Here is a 13,435-nt window from a genome sequence, read left to right as displayed (position 1 = left end):
ACAGCAGCGGTCCCAGTACTGAGCCTTGTGGTACACCAAACTGAACTTTTGATCGATATGACATATCTTCCTTTACTGCTACAAACTGATAACAGTCAGACTAGTATGATTTAAACCATGCAAATGCAATTCCACTAATGCCAACATAATTTTCAAGTCTATTTAAAAGAATTTTGTGGTCAATGGTATCAAAAGCAACACTTAGATCGAGTAACACTAATAGAGAGATACAACCACGATCGGATGAAAAGAGCAAATCATTTGTGACTCTAATGAGAGCTGTCTCAGTACTATGGTACGATCTAAATCCTGACTGGAAATCCTCGCAGATATCATTTCTTTCTAAAAAGGAACAATGTTTTGAGGATACTGCCTTTTCTCGTATCTTTGACAGAAAAGGTAGATTCGAGATCGGCCTGTAATTGACTAATTCTGTATGATCAAGTTGCGTTTTTTTAACAAGCGGTTTAAGCCAGCTTAAAAGTTTTTGGTACGTATCCCAATGACAAAGATGAATTAATGATATTAAGAAGAGGATCTATGACCTCTGGAAGCATCTCTTTCAATACCTTAGTCGCAGTGTTGTGTGTAACGCTTTACAAAGTAACGCGCTACAGTAACGTAACTACTTTTTCGGGTAAAAAGTAGTGTAACGCGCTACTACTGAAAATTTCGTAACGAAACGTAGTTCCTTTTTCAATTCGGCACAATGTTACTTTTCCCAGGGACAGATGTTGATTTGACAGCGATCTCCGTCCATTGACAGATTTGACAGCGATCGCCATCTCTGTAGTGAACACCTATGAGAGAAATGCACATAATGGATTACATAATCAGAGAGTTGCCTATTTATTTTCGTTTTGAATTGTTTAGTTTAAAGACATTTCAAGCTTTATATATATACGCTGAGTTTCGGTTAATTTATGATGAGATGCGCTCCAGTTCACGCGCAACAAGTGACCGCGCCGGCGCCATGTCATGATTATATTGTCTGCTTTATTTGCTTCTTATTTATTAAATCCAAGCAATTGGTTGATAAAAAATTTATTAAAATTAAGATGCAATTTATACAAAACGAAATTCACTTTAAAGAAAGGCTTTCTTCAAAACAAAACTTAATGAAGTGGTCAAAATCATGTCTGACCCACTCAATGTCTCCCGATATATTGTGCATCCATCTTACTCATGCTGTTCACTTTTCATAATCAACATAGATGGAAAAAAATAACAATATTTTTACAAATATGAAACTAAATGTGCTTATTTAATGGCTACAACACGTAGGCCTAGACTCTCTATTTGTACAAATTGCTGCATTCACATACTGAATTTTGCACACATAAGTTGAAAGGCATTTATTTACGTGCATAAAACATATCTGCAACAGTTATCAAGTTCACGGATAATTGTGGGTGCATTTATTAATCATCATGATACTAAAATCATAATAAAGTGCTATACTATGTACAAATAAATCAGATGAGCCCAGAATATGAACGCAACGTGTTTAATTACACGTTAAGCATTTTCCTCTTATAGAAAACCATTATAAGAACGCTTAATGTGACTTAATGCAGATTATAATGTCCCCTTATTATGTCAAAATAACAAGATAAATGTTCTTTTTTTTTCTTCACCATGCGGTTTAGGACTTCCATAGAATACAGCCTGAATATAATTGCTTCCAGAAATTTTTTTTGGGGGGTGTTAACGGGGTGCTTTGGTCTTTCTTGGGGGCTTTCTTTTCAGCCCCTCCCTAGCGCCGCCCGTGCATATGCCTATCCATTAACGGGCATTTCTTCATAAATATTCAAAATTTTGATAAATGCATTTATGGCATTATATATGGCATTATGCATAGTAGAACTTTATGTAGGCCTACACATTTAGGAACAGATATTGGGTTCTGGCCAAAGTCAAGCAACATAAAAGTAACGTAAAAGTAACGAGTAACGTAATAAGTTACTTTCCATATGGGGTAACTAAGTAAAGTAACGGATTACTATTTTTTTAAGAAGTAACGTGTTACACTACTTTTTAAAAGTAACTTCCCCAACACTGCTTAGTCGGTATAGGGTCTAACATGCATGTTGTCGATTAAGATGATTTAACGAGTTTAGAAAATTCTTCCTCTCCTATAGCAATGAATGAATCACATTTTCCTCAGGTAGACTACAATGCACTGCCTGATGCGATACTGTAGCAGACGGTTGCATAGTTATAAATTTCTCCCTGATATTAGCAATCTTGTAAGTAAAGAAGTTCATAAAGTCATCACTGCTGTGCTGCTTGGAAACGTCTGAGGTTGAAGCTTTATTTTTCGTTAATTTATTAACTGTTTCAAATAAATACCTAGTGTTTTGTTTATTTTCTTCTAATAGGTTGAAAAATAAGCAGATCTAGCAGCTTTTAAGGCCTCACTGTATGCAATCGTGCTCTCCTTCCATGAAATACGAAATACCTCTAGTTTAGTTTTCTTCCAGTTGCGCTCCATTTTTCTGGCTGCTCTCTTAAGGGCCTGAGTGTGCTTGTTGTACCACGGCGTTGGACTATTTTCTTTAATCTTCTTTAGGTGCAACAGAGCAACTGTGTCTAAAGTGCTGGAAAAAAGAGAGTTAAAAGTTTCTGTCGCAATATTGAGTACTTCTAAGCTGTCTGGGATGCTGAGATGATGAAACTGATCAGGAATATTATTAATAAAGCAATCTTTAGTGGCAGAAGTGATAGGTCTAACATATTTGTAACACGGAGTCGGCTTTGCAGCCTTGGCTAAATTAAGTATACACGAGACTAGATAATGATCTGAGATGTCATCGCTCTGCTGCAGAATTTCAACGGCATCAACATTGATTCCATGCGATAATATTAGATCTAGAGAATGATTACGACAATGAGTAGGTCCTGACACGTGTTGTCTAACTCCAATAGATTTCAGAATATCTTTAAATGACAATCTGGATGGATCTTTTTCATTATCTACATGTATATTAAAATCACCAACAATTAGGACTTTATCTGCAGCCAGTAATAACTCTGATAGAAAGTCAGCAAATTCTTTGATAAAGTCTGTATGGTGCCCTGGTGGCCTGTATACAGTAGCCAGCACAAATCTCAAACGTGATTTATCATTTACATTAGATAGTGTTACATTAAGCACCAACACTTCAAAAGAATTATATTTAAAAATAGACTTCTCAGTAATTCTGAAGATATTACTATAAAATACAGCAACACCTCCCCCTTTGCCTTTCAGACGAGGCTCATGTTTATAACTGTAATCTTGGGGGGTGGACTCGTTTAAAGTAATGTAATCGTCTTGTTTTAGCCAGGTTTCTGTCAAACACAGCACATCTAGGTTATAATCTGTACTTGTATCATTAACAATAAGTGCTTTTGAAGTAAGGGATCGAATATTCAGCAACCCGAGCTTTATCATTTGTTCATTCGTATTATATGTGCTTTTTATTTGTTGAACATCAATTACATTTTACCCTTAAATGGGTTTAGGAGTTTTGTGTATGCCCAAATTCAGGTAACAGACACTATATGATGATATATAGGTGAAAGAGTCTCTATGTGATGGGATTTATCTGACATCAGTTACGCGGGACAGCTAGCTATTGAGTGAGTGAGTCAGTGAATGAGTAAGTGAGTGACTAAGTGAGTGTGTGTGTTTGTGAGTGAGTGAGCGAGTGAGTGGGTGATAGATTGAGTGAGTGCGTGAGTGAGTGACTGAGTGTTTGTGTGAGTGAGAGAGAGAGAGATCATCAGTGAGTGAGTGTTTGTGTGTGTGTGAGTGAGTGAGTGAGTGAGTGAGTGAGTGAGTGAGTGAGTGAGTAAGTGTATGTATTTATGAGTGAGCGAGCGAGTGGGTGAGAGAGTGAGAGAGTGAGTGCGTTAATGAGTGCGTGTGTGAGCAAGTGAGTGAGAGAGATCATTGCCTGACATTAACCTCTCGGGTCCCCCTCTCATTACCCAGGGTGCCGTGCGGGTCGGGGTTGGTGGCCCCGTCTTCACCTGGAGCCCGAGAGCGATTGAATCAGACAGCTGTCAGTGTCAGTGCGCAGGCGAGAGCCATAAAAGAGCACAAACGAGCGTCGTTACTGCGGGGACAGTGATTATCATAATGGCAACAATAAAGCCTATGGTCGTTATGGCGGTGATGATGATGATGATGCTGGGGTGATTAATGCTGGGAGATAAATGAGAACGATGTATCACACTCCTCCCTGCAGCGGAACCACACATCGAGTGTGTGTGTGTAATGAATTACGGTCTGCATGTGTCTGCATGCACATACATGTGATCATAAATCACGCGCTGCATGATTTCACACTCACGCCAGGATGTGTTTTGCATGTACAAGAGAAAAAATCTTCAAGGTGAATGTCACAAAACTTGTTAAGAACGTGTTCGGGTCATAATCAAAAGGAAAAATAAGAAATTATGTGTTGCTTAAAGAAAAAAAGAATCCTTTTAGATCCAGTTTCTTTTGATTGGGACATTATTTACATGATCATTAAGCACATTCCCCCAATTAGCATTTCCATAATGCAAAAGAAAAGAAGAAATATTATGTAAATTAGATTAAAGCTTAAATTAAAGGTTATATGTAATGATATTATTTGTTACATGCCATTAAGTCATTTTTAAAAATCATATATAACAGTATTTTTATAGCATTACTGTAAAAAATTACTCTATTACAGCAATGGAAATATAATGAGAATTATCACTGAGAACTATAAACAAACATATGCATTACAGTAATGGGAATTTGCAGTGAAAATATATAGTTCAGTCCTGAAACTCTAGAGGGTGCAGGCTGATTGGTCACAGCATCACCTCATGGCACAAGCTGATTGGCCTGTGCTGATCCTGCAGCCAATGAGATTGCTTGCTCAACATTTAAATAGCCTGTTTCAGTGTTTGCTGTAAGCTCGTTCCTCTGAACCCCTCCACCTCCCCAGCTCCACCTGCCTAGATCTGCTACAGGAGTTATGCAGATCTTACATGTTCACAGCAGTGTCTCTGTGTGTATTAGCAGTAGCAAGTCTATAATTGCTCTGCAACATTAACATGCTAAAAATATTCAGAGAGTTTTCAAGATTGAAATTGGGTTTATTGGCTTTTTTTCTGTCGATGCAATGGTCGTAAAATAAGGTTTAATGTTCTTTTCTTGCTTTTGTCTTGTAATTTTTGGGTAAAACATGACCCAAACATGTTTTTTTTTTTTTTTTATAATTTCTTATTATTTTTTGTCTATAGTTTTATTTCAGTTTAATGCATCAGGTTTAGTGAGGAATGACGCTGAAACTAAATGTATATTTTTTTTCTAATATTTATATTCTTTATATTTCAAGAAACAAAATGTTTTTTTTTAAATGGTTTTAGTTTTAATTAACAACATTAATGCTGCAAGTGACATTTGAGACCTACAGCAGAAGAATTTTCAGTGAATAATGACTTAAATTAGGCTCTGTTCCTCTCGTAAAGCAACATACACTCCTACAAAAGACGGTTCCAGAAGGGGGTTTTCACTGATGTCATAGAAGAACCATTTTTGGAATCTTTGCATAATCTTAAAAGAACCATTTTTCTATTTTCAGTGAAGAGTTCTTAGCCTAACCATTTTTTTCTTAGTGTGAGGAACATTTAAAAAGAAATCTGAAGGTTTTTTCACTTTAAAGAACGTTTTTTGGAATGGATAGACTCAATTGATGTTTAAGGTTCTTCATGGAAAAATCAATGCCAATAAAGAACCTTTATTTTTAAGAGTGTAAGCAATTGCACTTGCAATATATCTAGCAATGTATCAGGATACTTTTATGTTTTTGTCAGATTCACCAAATGACTTTTCAGACTGACTGCATGTGTTTGTGCAAGTGTGTGTGTGTGTGTGTGTGTGTGTGTGTGTGTGTCTCCGTTATGAGCTGATGCAATAATGTTGGTGCTCTGTGTTGATGTTTTGATGAAGCCCATGATGCTCTGGGGAGATTTGTTGATGTTGCTGCTGTTGTGTGTGTGTGTGTGTGTGTGTGTGTGTGTGTGTGTGTGTGTGTGTGTGTGTGTGTGTGTGTGTGTGTGTGTGTGTGTGTGTGTGTGTGTGTGTGTGTGTGTGTGTGTGTGTGTGTGTGTGTGTGTGTGTGTGCGTGTTTGAATGAATCTGAACATTTTTTACCTCAATGATGACATTCTGATGACATGCTGCTGTAAGGGAGCACATGAAAATGTGTGTGTGTGTGTCGTTCTGCTCGACTGAGCTAGCGGAGAGAGAAAACATCTGTCACACGCGTCTGAAGTTTCATTTGTGGCGGATCATCAACATAATGATGGAAACAACAAGCCAATGGCCTGAGTGTGAGTGTGTGTACCAGATATTTGTCAGTATATCTTGTGTGTTTGGGCTCCTCAGACAGTAACAGGTGGAGATTAATAATCGTATCGTAGATGCATGACCTCAGGTAGGCCACCATAACTCAACGTCTGTTTATCCGCGTGCCGCTTGAGTGAAAAATGATAGCCGCGGATAAGTAGGCTAACTTACTATCCTTCATTTGTTTGTTTGTTTCTTCGCTGCGAGTCTAACCTGTGGCTATGTGCATTAATGAACGGACGGCTCTTTTGTCTTTGTTTCCCTCGGACAGACGGAAGACGTGACGCAAACAGAAGTTTCCCAGCAGGTGCAACATTCGGACTCCACGGAAAAACAGCAGCCCAAGCGGTTACACGTCTCCAACATCCCCTTCCGCTTCCGGGACCCAGATTTACGGCAAATGTTTGGGGTGAGTCGATGCACTACATGTTTCGGCCCTTTTCCTGGTTTCATCGCCTGGAGATTCACACTTTGTCTGTTAGAGAAGTGCACTGAATCATTAGCATTACGGGCCTGTTCACACCAAGGACGATATATGTAACAGTAACGATAAAGACATCATTTTAAAAATCATTCTAAATGTAAAAGAATCGTAGAGTTCACAGCCCTGCAAACAATAACAACACAGAGGAATGATATCGTTAGAATCGCTTTCATGGTCATTATTTTTTCAAGCAATGAACGAGGCAGACAATCGGAAATCACATGACTTTAATGGTGTGTTCACACCGAACGCGAATTTAATTATTTGCGCGAGTGGATTACATACAAAGTCAACGCAGAGACGCGAATAGACGCATCATTCGCGCCGGGCATTGCGAATTACGCGAATTGGGCGACGCGTTTGCCGCGAATGTTCAAGCGTCTAACTAGACGCGATAGACGCGTATTTGACGCTCTCTTCGTGTTTGGTGTGAACACACCATAAGAGCTCAAGCATTTAAAGGGACAGACGACAAAACTCCAAACACACCCTTATAGTGCGTTATTGTGATATTCTGCGTAAATGTGGACGCTAATATAGTTATCTTTATTGTTATCGGTTCTGTAGTCTAAATGAGGTGGTCACTTAGGGTACGTTTACACCACAACGATATGCTTAAAACGGAGAAGTTTTTACTTTGAGTTTTCCGCGTACAGGCGACATCATTGTCAAAACGATACCCATTCACACGGATCCACGAAAACGACTAAAAACGCTGTATTCTGCTGCCAGGCCATTAGATGGCGATGTAACACTATAGATTGAACACCTAATACGCATGTGCATGACGCCATCGTCTTCAGAGATTCAAGTTTTTTTTTTTTACATGGAGACTTTGAAACCCGTTTTCAAAAGTTAGCATTTTCAGGCGCGCCGTTGTCTTGTAAACGAACGGCCAAACCGCGTAAAATGTTTTACGTTTTTTGTTGAAAACTGTGTCTTGTAAACAGCCCCTTAATGGTTAATGTCAACATCAAAACGGACACTTTACTTTAACTCTTTCCCTGCCATTGATGGAATTTTCCGACAGCCAATGTTTTCACTGTTAGAAACTAGGGGGCGCTATTACGCATTTTCTGAAAGAGTACAGAATCTCCGGAAGGCATTTCTTCCCTTTTTCTTTGAGACTGTTCATAACTTTTTAAGTTTTAATTTGATATTAAAGGACTTTTTCCATTTTTCCACTTCAAAAATGTTTTTGTTTAATTGAATGTAGCATTTTTTTAGCATAATTTAATCCTAGCATTTTCTGAATGAACATTTTCACCAATAAAAAAAAAAAAAAATACCTGTACATGTATTTATTTATTCACAAAGAGTCTAGACGAGATTCATTTGTGTATATATATTGCAAATATTGCAGACGATTATGCTTTAATAATCGAGAGAAGCTTAAATATCAGTATTTTTGTCTTGTTTTCCATCATCAATATTTAAGTATTCTTAAATCAAGAAACATTTATTTGAGAATGAAGATGACTTAAGATAAAGTCATAAGAAAAAATTAAGAAAAAATCTGTCAACGGGTTGAGAAAAATAATTTTGTTTTCTCTTTTGATTACATTATTTTTCTGACCCCATTGGCCGATATTTTTTCCTGTTTTAAGCATGTACTCACTTCATTCTGATACACTTTTCCAACCCGATCTCACGGCAATTCGCACGTATTTTACGAGGCGGCTAATTCGTACAAATTCATACGACCTCACTCGTTTTTTTGCTAAATCGTACATATTTTTCAAGTTGGCCAATTCGTATGAATTCGTACGAATGACCTACCCCTGACCCCGCCCCTAAACCTACCCATCACTGGAGTTTAGAAATTGGACATGAGATAGCGTTGACTCTTCAGAAAAATAAACGTAGAATCTTAAGCCGTTTTGCTTCTCAAGTATATCTTGATGTAAGAATGTGTATATGTTTGTAATGGAAAAGAAACGTTGCAAGATAGTTCCCACTCTCTGAATATCCAGATTGCATCTACCGTTCTGCCCTGCGGGGAAAATCAGATGTTTACAGGCTCTTACTAAATGCACAGACACTGTGTGCGCCGATTCCTTCTTATTTGCTAAAAATCATCTCAATCATCCTAATGACCCGTCAGCAGCAGGCTGGCCAGAAAAGCTGCTTTAAACAGCGCTCATTTGTTTGGGCCGGTGTCGGCCAGTGGCTCTGTGGAAAAGATGATGTTAATTACAGCGCAGACCGCCGTGTAGCCGGATAAATTACATACAACATGGTCTGTTTCCCACATCATGCTCTGTGATAGCTGGATTATTGTTCTCAGAGGCTGCCAGGTCTGTGTGCGCCAAATCCGCTCAGTAATTAGCTTGCGGTCGTTGTGTATAGGTGATCCGGAGACTCCGTATGGATGCCACTGACAATATGGACGACTAGGGACGTTTGTTTAATCACTTTTAACCAAGCTGGCATCAGGAAACTCTCTGAACCTTTCATTTGTCCTGCGAAATGAGTTTTTTTAAAGACACACTCTCAGCATTTTCACGCTGACTGTGAAATTTAAGGTTAACGATGATGATGAAACGATGATGTTTGGTCATGTGACGCATATTGTACCCAATAGATATATGTGTTTAAACCGGCATTGTGCTATTCACTTTCATAATGTTGCTAACGATACAGTGCAAAAAGAAAAATTATTATTGTTTTGTATCTTGATTTAAGAATTTTTTATTTTTAATGGAAAACATTTACTTGGAAAGGCAAATTACTTAAGATATTAAGCTAATTTTTGTCCGAATGAAAGTGAGTTTATGCTTAAAACAATAAAAAAAAAGTATCTGTCAACGGGTTGAAAAAAAATAATTTTGTTTTCTCTTTTTATAAATTAGCTTTTTCTGACCCTCTTGGCAAACTCACTTCATTCTGATACACTTTTAAAAAAAAAAAACGTCAACAATCATCAAAATTAAGTGACTTTATGCCTAAAACAAGAAAAAAAAGATCTACCAGAAAAATAATTTTTTGAATTAAGTTTATTTTCTGACTCCACTGATATATATTTTCCCTAGTTTCAAGCATAAACTCACTCACCTTATTTATAATCACCATATTTATAATAAATCCATCATATTTAGAAAATATTATTAATCATATAATATAATGAAATATATTTATTGTTACTACTGTAAAGCCAGAATAAATTACAACGGGATCTCCTTTAAAGTTGTCAGGATCTTAACTTTTTTTTTAAAAATTACATTTATTCGACAACATTTTTTAATCAAAATAAACCGATAGTATTAACTTAAATATTGTGCGAGACATATTACTTTAGCAAAAGTAATCCCCACCTCATACATTTATACGATTTTTGAACAAAACAAACCACTTTTATGATCTATTTTCCCACAAAATGCGTTGATCCATAAATGTTCGATAAAAACATATATATTTTTTTCTGAATCATACACTATGGGAGAAATGAAAAGCACATTTTCTTCAAGGTTCTAACAAGTTGAGACATAATAAGCACCATCTGCCCGCCGCGGACTATGAAGTGAGCCTCGCTAATGACTCGCCGCCACGCTAACAAAGCTTGGCGGCGTTGATTAGCCTTCGTGGCTAATGGAGATTTAGCCTGTGGTGAGCAGGGCCGAAGCTTTCCTTTGCCAAGAGAAAGCAGTGCAAGCTAATTAGCTGCTTGGCTAACGGAGAGTCGAAGCTAAATGAGTGGGGCGTCAGGTTAGCGTCGCAGGCTAAAGCGCTGGAGTCTGGGAGCCGCTAATGAGTGCAGAAGTGCGGGGGCTCATTATCCGGAGCCGAGTGGTTTATTACTGAGGATGTCCATATGGAAATGTGAGGTAGGAGAGAGCGTTCCTGGAAGTAAAACCCCCCGGCTTTGTGTTGGCTTACGGGCTGTTTCTTCTTCCCCTCTGCCTGTGGGCCTCAAGGGCTTCTGGGAATCTCTCTCGCAGGGGGCCTTTACCTTCATCTCCAGCTATTCCCGCTGCGCAGACGCCGCGTTAGCATTCCACCTGCGGCTCTGCTCTTTTAAGAGACGGAATTAAAGATCTGCTTAAATCTGAGCAGCGAACAAGTCTTCATCGGCATGGAGTCCACTCGCATTACAGAAAACCCCACCAATCAGAGCACTTCAAAAGACGCAGTCCGTGCCCAAACCGCCTTCAATACTGCTGTGCTTTGCAGAATACAGCATGAGCTTTTTTGGCTGGGTACTTTGTGCATAATTGGAAAAGCCAGCTAATCCAGCTTCTGAGGGAGAATGGTTTGACTCTGGACATTCAGGGTTGAATTGAGAAGGCCTTTTAAATTACAATTCAATTCTTGCATATGAATTTAGGTTGCAAACAAGATGCTGAATTGCTGTTATCTTCAAATGACGTGAAATTGTCTTTTTTTTAACTAGACAAGTGAATTTGATCATGATAAACTTGACAATGGCTTAAAGTGTTAAAGTTTATGAATATTGTACTCTGGACTTTCAAAATTGAATTGAGAATGCCTTTTACATTCCAATTAAATTCCTGAATGTGAATTGAGTTTGCAAACAGGATGCATACATTTCCGAATAAATTGAAATTCAAAGAAAGTCATTTTAAACTAGATTTTCTAAGTTTGATGTTTTAGATGATATTTACGTTTGATATTACGTTTGATATTTACGTTATATATTTCATCATAATTAATAAATTACCTTTTGTGAACCAGAGAGGAAGAACGCTTCTTTTCCCAGTCAGTGTTGCCAAGTCAGTGGTTTCGGGGTACTTTTAAGCTGTAGCCGCGGGTTATTTTTTTTTTATCCTCGGGTTGATTTCCACCCACGTACATATGATTTTGCCACTTCAACACCTTAAAACACCCTCAGACGTACAAATTCAGTGGAGAATGTGGCTGCCCGACAGAGAAAATCCCATTGGGCTATTGACTTTTGACTGGCTATTGCGCTTATTTTGTTGCAGACCTGGCAACCCTGCAGGATGCATTGTACTGTGCCTACATATTTCCGCTAAAATCTCAGTGCTAATCAAGCTTCTATTATAGTGTTCTCCCTTAGCACACTGTGATAGTAGCAAACTGTTTCTGTCATATTTCTTATAACTGTCGATCACAACTAATTATATCTTAAAGGTGCAGTCTGTAAGAATGACAACTAGTGGTCAAAATAGGTACTGCAGTCCAAATTCAAAATATCGGAGATCGTCGTTTCTCCCGGCTCCTGCTCCTCAGACGGGACGGCGTTCACACGGGTTGCCAGTTTGAGCACACGCAACAGGAACGAGCGCAATGGACAATGAAAATTGTCAAATTGGCAACAGTATCACAGACCAAAACAAAAACAAGCATTCCAGCCTAGAAACGCACATTTCACAGTAAAATAACTGGCTGTGGAAGTGTTTTTCAGAGAAACGTGTATGTGAACTTAGCATGTTTCCTTAATATATGCAAAAATATTACAGTATTGTTATGCTTTAGTAGAGTGAAAAAGTTACATACAGCACCTTGCATACAAGTGACTTGCATTGCATTTAAGGTTTACATTTTATCAGTTCATGCACTGGGCTGCAATGATATCTGCAATGACCAATGAGTCCTAGGGGGTTTTTTCACACTGGACACATTTACCTCTGTCCCAATCCGAGTGTATTTTTTCCAGGCTCCCAGGGCCTAAAACTAACCTTTTGCCACACTTGCCAATGGCCAGTGACTTGAGAAAATGTATCGGCCATAAATATTTTTTACCGACCATGAAACAAGCACCAAAATTTTAGATGCCAGTAAAAAATACATCATTTTCAAGTACAGAAATTTAATAAAATAATAAAATATAAAATAACACTCCATAATCTTCATTAACATTGGACAGCACAGACAGCAGCAGGAATATTAGGCTGCTGTCACTTTAAGAGTGAATGCACTTTACGTTTACGCAATGCGTTTACTTTCTCAGCGTTTACGTTCACTTAAGACATAACCGACTATGTTTACTAGGACACTCGCTATTTTTTGACATCATTTTGTGTGAATTTGTCCGCTCAAGTGCAAGAAGACGTGAAAGAGATTCATCTTGGTCCGCAGTGTTGGTCTTGTTTCACACACATTTGATTTTATCAAACCCTGGTGCATTTGTGTGCCTCTTAAGTATGATGATATTTTTTTTATTAATATGGTGAAATTATATATGCAGCAGAGTGAACTACTGTATGTCTGTCTCATTAAGGTGGCTCTTTTCTGCTTGCAAATTGACTCTTTAGGGGAGAACGATGACCACGAGCCATTCATTTGCCGATCTGATTGCACTCACAATGCGTGATTACACTGCAGACTCACTCTTTTGTTGAACTAATGACATTGTCATTGGCTAAAACGCATGCACAGGTTACTTTACTTCCTGAACAAGCGTGCACGCTAGTCCGAGTTGCTTTCACATTCACGTGAATCGCACCACAGTTCCAGTGCAACCAAACTCAGACCACCTCCTAAAGGTAGTCTTGGACTTGGTTCCCCCCGGACGCACCCGGGTCTGGAAGACAGCTTACACATTACCAATTTTTCATGTAAACCATACTCTGTTTCGAACTGAACTGCCAGTT

At 38.3% G+C, this 13,435-nt stretch overlaps 1 protein-coding gene across 5 annotated transcripts in view; it reads left to right on the top strand.

Moving 5' to 3' along the window:
• The window catches only part of rbfox3b (RNA binding fox-1 homolog 3b), a 134,351-nt gene that overhangs the window by 76,008 nt on the left and 44,908 nt on the right, over window positions 1-13,435 (top strand). For all 5 annotated transcript variants that reach the window (XM_056243467.1, XM_056243470.1, XM_056243469.1 and 2 more), the window contains exon 3: window positions 6,648-6,785. In XM_056243467.1, the coding sequence (XP_056099442.1) occupies window positions 6,648-6,785 (138 nt within the window). The remainder of the gene's footprint in view (window positions 1-6,647; window positions 6,786-13,435) is intronic.

This window comes from Rhinichthys klamathensis, unplaced genomic scaffold (genome assembly GCF_029890125.1).
Source record: "Rhinichthys klamathensis goyatoka isolate OS25496 unplaced genomic scaffold, OSU_Roscu_1.1 h1tg000799l_1, whole genome shotgun sequence".
Classification (NCBI taxonomy): domain Eukaryota; kingdom Metazoa; phylum Chordata; class Actinopteri; order Cypriniformes; family Leuciscidae; genus Rhinichthys; species Rhinichthys klamathensis.
This window is presented reverse-complemented; position numbering and strand designations above follow the sequence as displayed.